The sequence below is a fragment of the Ochotona princeps genome, chromosome 4 (genome assembly GCF_030435755.1).
Source record: "Ochotona princeps isolate mOchPri1 chromosome 4, mOchPri1.hap1, whole genome shotgun sequence".
Lineage (NCBI taxonomy): Eukaryota > Metazoa > Chordata > Mammalia > Lagomorpha > Ochotonidae > Ochotona > Ochotona princeps.
Window position 1 is genome coordinate 84,595,600 of NC_080835.1, and position 12,494 is coordinate 84,608,093.

The 12,494-nt window shown below is 36.1% G+C and overlaps 1 protein-coding gene across 1 annotated transcript in view; it reads right to left on the reverse strand.

Annotated features, from left to right (window-relative positions):
* Nucleotides 1-12,494, reverse strand: part of DYNC2H1 (dynein cytoplasmic 2 heavy chain 1) — a 280,093-nt gene that overhangs the window by 202,141 nt on the left and 65,458 nt on the right. Inside the window, exons 34-39 of the mRNA XM_058663973.1 lie at nt 11,096-11,278; nt 8,002-8,225; nt 6,907-7,019; nt 4,907-4,909; nt 2,152-2,351; nt 465-729 (exon numbers count right to left, since the gene is read on the reverse strand). Of these exons, the coding sequence (XP_058519956.1) occupies nt 465-729; nt 2,152-2,351; nt 4,907-4,909; nt 6,907-7,019; nt 8,002-8,225; nt 11,096-11,278 (988 nt within the window). The remainder of the gene's footprint in view (nt 1-464; nt 730-2,151; nt 2,352-4,906; nt 4,910-6,906; nt 7,020-8,001; nt 8,226-11,095; nt 11,279-12,494) is intronic.

Genomic DNA, 12,494 nt, shown 5'->3' on the forward strand with positions numbered 1-12,494 from the left:
CATGACAGAAAAGTATGGAATCTCCTCTGATTCTGGACGACAATTGTGGTAAAAAAAAAAATCTAAACAGTTGATAGCAGGAAGTCTATTGTTTCATCACTTAAGTGTTCAAAATTATTCAAGATGTGTTACTAAAACTATTAACATTCACATACCAATTTTAGCCCAAACAAAAACTTGTCAATACACTTGCTTGTAAGGCATAATATTGTTAACTCACCAATGAAACATTTCACTCAGGAAATTAAGACAGCTGTGAGTAACAAATCACTCAACTTCTTCTAAGTTTCTATCAAATTAAAAGTCATTATAGAGGATAGTCAAAATAACAACACGCCTTAGACAAGTATCAAAAATACATCAGCATAAAGCACTTTATGGTGATGTATAAGTGTTGATAACATAGCAATATATATTGCTAAGATTTACTAAAGAAAACAATGAATTATACAATAGAGACCAACCTTGAGGTTCTCGAACTACTTGACGAGCACTGTTTGTCAAAACGCCATCAGACCATTCTCTAGTATCCATGTCAATATGACCTAATAACTGATGTCTGGGCATAGCTTTGGGATTCATAGTGTATTGTTTTACCACTTTGCCAATTTTAGAAAGCGCTGCCCTTAACATTCTCCAAAGGGTTGATTTGCCAGCACCACTTGGACCAACAATAACAACTCCCATCCTCTGGCACAATTGTTCATACAATTCTAAAGCCTTTTTGATCTGGCAGAAAAGAAATAGGTTCAAACTTAATCAACAATATTCAATCAAATTCAGCTCTGCTTTCAGATACTCTGCAGCAGATAGTTTATTCCAAATAGGCCTTGGTTTCCAGAGTGGAAGACAAAGCCTTAAACAGACCAGTACTAAGAAAAGCTGAACACATCTACAATATGATATGCTACACAATGATTTGACAATAAAATATTCTTATATTACCTTACTTTCTTAGCTCACTCAAACAAGGTATACGCATACTTAATTCATTTTATTTTTTCATTTAAATCCAACCTCTCTCCAAAACAACCAAAAACCCTAAGGTTAAGTGCTCATTTTGAACAAGCACTTTTGCTACATAAATACACAAAGAATATCTCCTAGGAAATTATCAAATGAAACTAAATCATATATAATCTATTTACAAAAGTATGTTGAGTAGGAATTTGACACAGTGAGTAACATGCCATTTGGGAGATCAGTTTGTAGCACAGCAAATTAAGCCACCACCTGCAACGCCAACATTACACTAGTTTAAGTGCACTAGTTTGGGCCTGGCTACTTCATTCCCAATACAGCTTTCTGCTAATACACACGAGAAGGCAATGGAGAACAATCCAAATACTTGAGCCCCTGTCACCCACACTGGAGACCAGACAGGAATTCCAGGTTCCTGGCTTCAACTTGGCCTCGCTATTTAAGGAATATACAAATAGAAGATCTCACTCCACTTCGCCCTGACTGTCCCTCTCCCTCTAAGCCTGACTTTCATATAAATCAAACGAACCCTGAAAGAATAAAGAAGAGGGAAGGAAGAAAAAAAAGAAGGAAGGAAATAAGGGAGGGAAAGATGGAGGGAAAAAGAAAGAAAGAAAGGGAAGAAAGAAGAGGCCATTCAGAATGATCATATCCCAAATCAGAGTCCCTGTACTTGGGTTCCAATTCTGTTCCCAATTCCAGCTTCCTGCTAATCAGGATCCTTGGAAATGTTACATGCTTGCTCAGTGACTGAGTCCCTGGGACTTGACTTTAAATTCTCAGTTCTTTCTACCGCAATCATCAAGAATAACTAGAAGATGAGCGATCTCTGTCTCTTTGTGACTCAAATAAATAATCTTTCAGAAAACACATAGACATGATGGATCCATTACATGAAGTACAGGGATTTGCACTAGAAATTTTGGTGAGCAAAAACGTGAAAGGCTCTCACTTTTCACAAAAAATTATTATTGGGAGAATCAACACTAACTAAATATACAATTAAATGTCAAATAAGTATGAAAGAGCAAGCAAGCACATAGCAAGAAGACCTACTGAGAACGTGATAACAGGTTTCCCCAAATGACCCAGATCAAAGTTGAAAGACAAAGGCTAGGAGAGTGGCTAAGGAACCGACTGGGAAAAAGAGATTATATTCTTGATAGTTACCTGGTTCGGTATGATTTCATAATTGGCCTCTTCAAAAACTTGCTTTAGTGCAGCACTTAGTTCATCATATTCTACTTCTTTAAAGTCAATTTCAGGAAAGACATCTTTAATCAGTGCATCAAACCGAGTACAATCAGCAAATGTAAACTTTGACATTGTATTAAGTCTCAAGGCTTGTACCACAATACGGCTTTCATTTACTAGAGAAAAAATTTCATTTAAAAGTTATTAACATCAATTTAATAACAATAAGAAGTCTTTAAGTGCTCTACAGCCTTGATACGCATTGTTAATCATTAAACTATGCACAGGATTTTTGTAAAATTTGAAAACACATTTCAACTGGCAAGCTCACCTTACCTTCTGGCATCTAAATAAGTATAACTAAGTAGTGATAAAGTACTTGGACTTTAATTAATAACAAAAATCATTATTGCTTACATTTCCACATCACTTTACCTTTTATATTATACAATGTGTTCCCTGTAACAATATTTTAAGGTAGATAAGAAAAAAACACTATTATTTCAATTATTTATAAATACTATATATATATATATACATATATATATACACATATACATATATATATATAAAACATTACTCTCTGCAGACTTGAAGGGACTGCCTGAGAAAGCCTAGCAATCAGCTCAGTTTTAAACACAAATAAATCCTGCACTCAAGTATTGCTCTGAATATATCAATATTGCTTCCCAGACAATTTATGTTCTAAGATGAAAAACCAACAAGTTTAGCTCAACTTTGGATCAGCCTCATAAAACAGTTTACAAACACATCCCTAAACTAAATGGAAATACTAAAATCACTGCCAGATTCTTATTTTTAAGGATATTAGTTGCTGATAGTACAGAACACAGATTCAAAAATACAAAGAAGTATTTTAGTCTGCTGGTTCTTCCATAATTATGTAAGATTGCTGTGGTTTCAGCAATCCAGAGAACTATTTCAAGAACTAAAGTTGTAAGCCAGCTGTCCTTTTTAAGCTGCTTTAAAATTCAATTCATTTCATGTAGTCATTTTTCCTATATTCTTCATAGTGTTTGAGTTTTCAACAGAAATCTGAAAAGTGAATATTCAACCATTTGTAAAGGTATAAATTGATATAAGATTCGTCATTGACTTATATCAGTGAAAAATCACTTCTTTGACATAGTAATGAGTAACCAATATGTTAAAAGTAAATGCGAGTTCCTAGCCACCTTCTGTGACCACCTCACTTACATTTCAATTTTAGTTTATACACAACATATAACATTCATAACATAACATGTTATACATAACATCATATCATCTTAAATTAAGGCAAACATGTGGTATTTAACCTTTTGGGATTTTGTCAATTAATTCCATAATGATGTAAATTTTTGCTGATGGTATATTGGAGCTTTCAATTGACTGGGATGATATTCTGCTGGCTCTGTCTTCAGACCAGAAAGGGTATACCTAAGAAGCCGTTGAACTTGACTGGACAATAAGATGCTGGACTCTATGTTTGGTATACGCTTGCAATGGGGAATCTCAACTGAACTTGAGCTGTGGTTATGCAACAAGGTGGAGGAATCCACCATGGTGGGAGGGTTTGGGGAGGGGTGGGGAGAACCCAAGTACCTATGAAACTGTGTCACATAATACAATGTAATTAATGAATTAAAAATAATAAATAATAATAAAAAATCATTTCTTTGATATGTACAAAGTATAATGTAAATATTCGTGTATTCATACATATAAACAAAAGATTTAATAATTATATAAATGAGAGAAAAGAAATAAATCTGTACAGAAGAATTTTAAGTAATTCATGCAGATACACACAGGCCTCATTATAAAGGCAAACCTTAATCTGTACCTCTCCATTTTGAGAGTAAGTGATATTTCCATGCTTCTAAAGAATGAAGTTAAGAATTTATAATGGAGAAATGCAGCAAATACAACTTAAACCAAGTGATGAGGGCTACCATCATCATTGATGTCATTTAGATAATTTTTAAAGATCTGTTTATTTAAAACAAAGGTAACGTTAAAGCGAGAGAGACAGAGACAGAGTGTGTTGACTGGTTCACAATCCAAAACGCAACAATGGACACAGTTGAGCCAGGTGGGAGTCAAAAGTCTGGGACTCCACTGGCTTTGACATTTGGGTTTAGGAGGCCAAGCAATGGGCCATCATCTGCTGCTTTCCCACGCATGCTAACAGGCAACTGCATTAGAAATGGAGACACAGGATGCAAAGCTGCATGCATATCCTGCTGCACAGAGAACTAGACCTGTTATATACTAAGTGATAAGCTCTGATGAGAAGGGGTCTCCATATCTGTGCTATTTTTTGTCAACATTCATAACCTGGGTGCTGTATTGTGATAGAATGGAGTGGATAAAAACACCAGCTGTGATGCTGGCATCCTTTATGGGTATCAATTTGAGTTCCAGTTCAGTCTACTTCCCTGCTAAGGCACCTGAGAAAACAGTACTCTTATTGAACCAAGTATTCAAATCCCTGCTATTCAAGAGGTCGACCTAAATGAAGCTGGTGGCCCCTGGCTTTAGCCTGCAACAGCCCTTGCTACTGCAGCGTTTAGGGAGTGAATTAGTGGGTGGAAGACCTTTCTCTCTGACTTTCTTTCTCTCTGTGTATGTATTTCCACCTTACAAGTAAAAGTAAGTAAGTAAGTATGTAAGTAAATAAGAACACAATAACTCAATAAAAATCACATATACTTTAATTTTTTTTAACTGTCTGTTTATTTTGAGAGACGGAGATACAGATGCTGCATTTGCAAATTCACACCCCAAATGTTCATGAAATCCAGGGCTTGGCCAGGAAAAGCAAGGAAGCAGGATCAGGTTTCTGATGTGTTCAGAAGGGTCATAACCACTTGAGCTATCACATGCTGTCTCAAAGTGCACAATGACAGGAAGCTGGGATGAAGTATGGAGCTGGAACTCAAAGCCCAGGGCACATGTGAGATCCAGTGGCTTAACTGCTAGGTCAAAGGCCTAACCTCAGTGCATTATCTTATTAAAGAGAAAATTCTCACATTATTCTATGGTTTCTGTTTTCAGTGTGAGGCAAAATCTTAGGCTCTCCAGGTGGTAAGGAGGAAGCTTGGATCCCAACCATGAAGACTCCCAGACCTTCACCACAAACTATTAATACGAGCAACAAGGACTATATCCCAACTGCCAAGGAGGCCACAGGGAATTGGATGCCCTCGGAGGCCGAGTACTCTGAGGTCACCCACCCCCAACCGGAGCTTCCCCAGGGGATGGAAGAACTCCAAACACTACCGTATAGAAACCAACATCATCGGACAGACAACCAGAAGCCCTGAGCGGTCAGCAGACACAGAAGAACAATAAACGTCCTTCAGGACCAGGGAGGAGAGCTTTCTCTGGTCCGAGCCTGGCTCCAACTCTGGACCACCGCACTCCCTCGCAGTGACCATCGGGATCGCTTCGAAAACCCCTCATAGCAAACAAACAATCATACAAACTAAAAAAACCTAAAATAAATAGACAAACAACAAAATGTAGAGCTTGGAATCTGACAGGAAAGAGCTGGCGTGGACTGGCTCATGCCTCGCTGGGTGGGACACAAAGATTAGTCACTCCTCACCATGGTGTTGGGGATTTTCCTACACCCCCCCCCCCCAAAAAATGTTCTGCACCTTAATTGTCGACAAATGTCTTGTTAGAGTTGCAAGCCAGTCTAGATTATCCTAAATCTGCCAAGATCAGCAAAATTATACTTCAACACAACAAATGGCTAAATACTAAAATGAAATAGACACGAGACAGCTGAATGGTACCTTATAGCCATTTTAAGGTATATAGCAGCCGGTCCTGTGTATAAACTAAAATTGAAATGTCAATGAGCTAATCATAGGTTGTGGTTAAGAACTTGCTTTTTTTTTTTTTTTAACATACTGGTTACTCAAAACCATGTCAATTCCATAACGTTGCAAATTGCTGTTGATGTTATATTGGGACTCTTAATTGACTGGGATGATATTCTACCAGCTCTAACTTCGGACCAGAAACGGTCTCCCCAAGAAACTGTTCAACCCATCTGGACAATAAATAGCTGGACTCTATGCTTGGTATACGTTTGCAAGGAAAAAATCTTGATTGAATTTGAACTGTAATACTGCATCAAGGTGGAGGAATCCACCAGGTGGGAGGGGCCTGGTGAGGGGTGGGGGGATTCCCAGAGCCTATGAAACTGTCACATAATGCAAAATAATTAATAAAAAAAAAATCAAAAAAAGTCTCCAAATAAAATTCAAAGAAAGACAAAAAAAAAAATCTTAGGCTCTCCTTCATACCTACTTAATCAGGAGTTTTGGGGGTAAAGTTCAATAATATGTCTCTAAAACAAGTCACTCAATGATTCTCATAGACACTGAAGTTTCTGAACAGGCCAACTAAACTATTCCATTTCATACACTCCACTACCAATGTTCTAACTGCAAATCTGAAAATATTATATGCTATCAGGTTAAAATTTAGAGAATATTCAAATAAAGTATGACTTATATTCCAACACAGTCCATCAACATGGGTTTACTGGTTTTGAGAATGCACCACATAATGTAAGTTGCTAACAATATGTGAAACTTGAGGGTAAGTTATATAGAAATCCTTTGTATTATCTGAAATTTTCCATAAATCTAAAATTATTCTAATTAAAGAATACTTTAAAATAAAAGTGTATTTGGAAAAATTATTTCATACCACTTTTAGCGTCACCTTTCTTCGACTGTCTTAAAAGACTTCCACTTCCTCTCAGAACTGTCTTCAAAGCTCTCAAACCCCAATCATAATGTTGCTGTGGTGTCAGAAGTTCCCTGAGGACATGAAATCACAAAACCAGCGAACAGCTATGAGACACTCTCCATAATCACAAGCAAAAAATACAGAATATAAACACTTTAAATGCTGATATTCCACCAATTTGTAGAAAAGAGGAATTATATGAAATGAACACTCAAGTAAACTGTTGAAGATGGATTATGGCCTCAAGGAGCAAAATACACAAACTGGCAAATTATCCTAAGATGCTAATGTCAATTACTTGTTACATTTGCTGAAAAATATTTATCTCAAAGGAACAGTAGAGACACACAGAGAGAGAGAGAGAGAGAGAGAGAGAGAGAGAGAGATCTTCCATCCACTGACTCCTCAAATGACTACAACAGCTGGGGCTGGAACAGGCTAAACTTGTAGCCTGGAACCCCATTAAAGAACCTGGTCCATCTTCCACTGTTTTCCCAGGCACGTTAGCAGGCAGTTGGATTGGAAGTGGGGTACTAGTGTCTCAAACCAGAACTCAGTCGGGACACTATATATATTTGCAGGTGGTGGTTTAACCAGCCACACAGGAATATAGATCCTCTTCATTCTTAAAGTCCTCAATTAATCATTGTTCCCCATTGTCACATAAGTGATATGGGCTAGAATTTAGGTTTCCTCAAAGAAGCTAAAAGTTAACTTCTATTACTAAAAATAAGACAATAAAAATTATAAAAGCTTCGCTCCATTCAAAAGTAGGTTCTGAGTGCTCAGCGGTAGACTAGTTCCATAAGAACCATTAAGTTAGAGCACTCTAAAATTATTATTCTGAGGAAAAAAACAGATGAAATAAATACTTTTAATAAATGAATCACTTTGAGATAAATATTTTTATTGTTCAAATTAAAAATCTTCTATATCAATTTCTGAAGCACAACAAAGAAAATCTTTAAATAGGTAAATTGTGAAAATGAGCAATAACCATAATCATTTCTTAGATACATAAAATAGAAAAGTATTTAAAACAAGTAAACTCACCTAGATAGATTGAAAATGGCTACCAACTTTCTGCCCAAAACTTTAGCTTCTTTAAAGCCCTCTGAATAGAGAATAACTTCTGCAATAAGCTCATTATCTGGACGAGACATAGCTACAGGCCTAAAAAGCTGTTTCAAATTATCAGGCAGTTTTTGTCTTCCTCCATAACCTTTTCCAGCAGGATTCATAGTGATAAAAATTCCAGAATTAGAATTTATTTCTACCTGAAATATTAATTTAAAATATAGAGATCAAAAATTTTAAACTATAAATACAAAATATTTTACCAAGAGAAATTTTACTATGATATATTTCCAGTCATAAATCTTATATCTCAACTAGAAGTGATCTATAACATGTTAACCATCTCCTTATTCCACATATAATAAATTCCTAAGAAATTACACAGCTAAAATTTATAGGTCCTTCACAATGGGTTTTTTGAGGCTGCAAGTTTAAGTGATAAGTAATTTGAATGTGTAATCACTCACTGCATGTGTGTTAATATTCTTTATGCTAGGCAATTGGTTCATACTCCAGAGACAGCTATAGGTAACATCAATTATGGCTTATGCCCTTCTGCAACATGGAAATAGTTATATAGTTGTCTCGTTCCAATTTTAGTATATATGCTGCCGAAGCGAGCACTATAGTTGTCTATAAAATGCTACAAAAAAGGAATTACACTGGGACAAGTCTTAGAATAAGGAAGAGTAAGATGTCAAAATGAGAGCATTTTCCACAAAGCACTATGAAGAGAAGCTGCATTAGGATATGAAACAACCATTGGACAATTAGAAAGTAGAAACACTTAAAAGCAGTAAATTTTAGAAATCTGTTTATTAAGGAAATTTTTAAAAAGAAATAACAACAATAGGAATGAAAGAGAAACCAAGGGAAAATTTATATTTTAATTACTATGAAGTTGCAAAAGAATAATAACATTTAAAAGTCAACAAAGAGTTAGTATGGAAAGAGAGCTGAAGTTATAGCAAGGCACATTTTTTTTTTGAAAATAGATTTCAAAGTCCAGGTAGAAAATAGATAAAGTTTGAGAAAAAGGGCAACTCCTTGTAAGAAGAAGAAAAAGGAAAATAAAAATATGAAAGAAAATGAATTTTTATGGGATAGAGTAATTCTGTTATAATGGCTTCTTGTTTCTGTTAACAATTAAATATCACACATTTAACATGTAGAACTGGTCATACTCTCTTAGGCAATCCAGAAAAACTTAAATTGTGAAAATGCTATTATGGATAACAAGACAATTTTACACTTCCCATATTTTTTATTTCAAGATTTATTTTATTTAATTATTTATTTATTTACTTATTCACTTATTTACTTATTGAAAGGCTGACTTACAGAGAGAGAAGGAGACATAGAGGGAGAGAGCTTCCATCCACCAATTCACTCTCTCAACGGCCATAATGACCAAGGCTGGGCCAGGTTACAGCTGCAACAGAAGCTTAGTCCAGAACTCCCACATGACTGACATGGGCCCAAATACTCAGACCATCTTTGATCCCTTCCCAGGAGAATTAACAAGGACTTCAATTAGAAATGGAGCAGCTGGGACTTAAATCAGCATCCATATGGGATGCTTATGTCACAGGGTAAGAACTCACCCAAAACGTCACATTAGTCCATTTTCACAACATTGAATATGGCCAGCATTACACAGTATACATTTACACATATTTCTATGTAAATAAATTTGCAGTCTAATGGCATGACTGCACGTGTGTATATTTTTATACATATACACATCTGATCACAATTTAAGCGTATGCATACACATATATCCAGAAGATTGCTGTATCTGTGTGTGTGTGTGTGTGTGTGTGTGTGTGTGCGCGCGCGTGTGTACATATCCTATGGGGACAAGGAACAGAAGGAAAACTAAACCTACTGCTTTAACACTCACATGGACGATTAATTAAAAACAAGTCTCAGAATTATACCTGGACTCAAATTCCACTTCTGCTGTTCTCCCTTATGTTACAAGTTCGAGCTTCGTCATCCACCAAGTGCAATAATAATAATAAAAACAACAGTAACAACAACACCCAGCTCAAGAGGTTAGTCATTATTAAATGAAATAACATATTAAAGAACAGATAATAATAGAAATAATATTATAAATAAATTTCTCCACACTGAAAGTTTAAAGACAACTGATAAAAGACCAAAACCGGATAAGAAACCTTAAGACATTTCTTAACTGAAGGTTTATCATAAAATAGAAATGCGAAGTATCCTGATATGATCATTACACATTCTATATAAGATAAAATTATTACTCTATGTCCACAAAATATGTACATTATCACATGACAATTTTTCAAATAGCTTGAAGGAAATGACTGGTCATGATTACAAGCAAAGTTCTTGTGGTTATGCAACAAGGTGGAGGAATCCACCATGGTGGGAGGGTTTGGGGAGGGGTGGGGAGAATCCCAGTACCTATGAAACTGTGTCACATAATACAATGTAATGAATGAATTAAAAAAAAAATTATGTCCCCCCCCCCCAAAAAAAAAGAAATACATCAGAAAAAAATTTCGAAGAATAATACAAAAGTACTTTTTCAAGGGCCAGTAGGTGACGCTGCTGCCTGCAGCACCAAGATCCCATACGGGCCTGGGTTCCAGTCCTGGCTACTCCCCTCTCCCTAATGCGCTGGGAAAGCAGCTGGAGATGGCCCTGAGTGCTTGGGCCCCTGCACTCACGTAGGAGACCGAGAGGAAGCTTCAACATGGCCCCGCTCTGGTCACTGAGGATGACTGCAACATGCCAGGATACAAAAGGGAGTGCAGAACTCTCACTGCTGCTATCATTGTGGTATTATATACAAATTTTCTCTCCCTCTCGTTCTCTGTAACTCTCCCTTTCCAATAAATAAATATTTTTAAAGTGTGCTTACAAACATTACACTATATACATAAAGAACTTCTAAATTTCAAAAAAAAACAAAACAAAAAAAAAACAAGCAAAGTTCTAAGAAGAAATGAAGACAGAAAAATGCCTGAGTATGAATAATGTAGGTCTCAAAAATCATTTTCATTCTTTAAATTCCCAACATATTCCATACCTCTTTGCCAAGCAGTTCACATACAGTTCTATGATTCTTCAAAGCATCTTGAATGGTCTGGATTTGCATAGATACTGCTGACAGTACAGATTCTTCCAGTCTATTGAATTCATCAAAACAACCCCAGGCTCCACACTTCACCAAACCAACAAATATTCGCCCCATAGATTTCACATCAATGCCCTTAAAAACAACAATAAAATTTACTTTCATTTAAAAGTATATAAAAATTTAATATCAATTAGTGACAAATTATTTTACACAACTGTCTCTATTTTGCTTTCTTTAATATTTTTATTAAAGAGCAGGGACATTCTTATTCAGTCGCCTTTTTAAAAAAATATTTATTTATTTATTTATTTATTAAAAAATCAGATACACAGAGAGAAGAGAGGAAGATCTTCCGTCCTCTGATGCACTCCCCTGTGGCCGCAATGGTTGGAGCTGAACCAATCCAAAGCCAGGAACCAGAAGCTTCATCTGGGTCTCCTATGCAGGTGCAGAATCCCAAGGTTTGGGGCCACATCTACTGGTACCCCAGGCCACAGGCAGGGAGCTGGATGGGCAGTGGGGCAGCTGAGATAGAACTGGTGCCCAAATGGTATCCTGGAGCATACAAAGTGAGGACTTTAGCCACTAGACTATTGTGTTGGGCCCCCATTTTTTTGTTTTTTGTTTTTTTAAGATTTATTTATGTATTTTAAAGAGAGAGTTACAGAGGGAGAGCGGGAGAGAGAATAACAGAGAGATCTTCCACCACTGATTCACTTCCTAAAACGGCCACAATGGTCAAGGTTAGGCCAAGCCAAGGTCAGGGGCTAAGAACCCTTTCAGTTCTCCCACTGGGGAGCAGGGGTCAAGAATTCAGGCAGTTTTCCCTGCTTTCCCCCAGGCACATTAGCAGAGAGCTGGGTGGGAAGTGAAGGAGCCATGACTCAAACCTGCACCCATACAGGATGGTGGCATGCAGAAGGCAGCTTAAGCCATTGCATCACAGCACCAGCCCCATCTTTGTTTATGTTATAGTTTTTGAAAAAATAATCAATGAGCTAATTTTTAAAACCCAGGTAGATTTAAGGAATAAATAAAATAATGCATGTTAAAGTACAAAGAACTAAACAAATAAAAGACTGTTTTAGGCATTAAGTTGAAATTCAAATACCAGGCAATATTTTAAAAATAATTTAAAATAAATGTAAAATTTGTCCTAGTCTATTAAATATTCCACTCATTAAAACAATCCTTCTATAATTAAACAACCTTTTCCATAGTTCAAGTTATTTCTTTGAAATAATTCTGAATATAATTATCTCCTTTTAATAATTCTGAATAGATTTTGGGACTATACAAAACTGTCATTTTACTTTTCAGTTAAATTCTATCAAGAGACTTTAAAGTG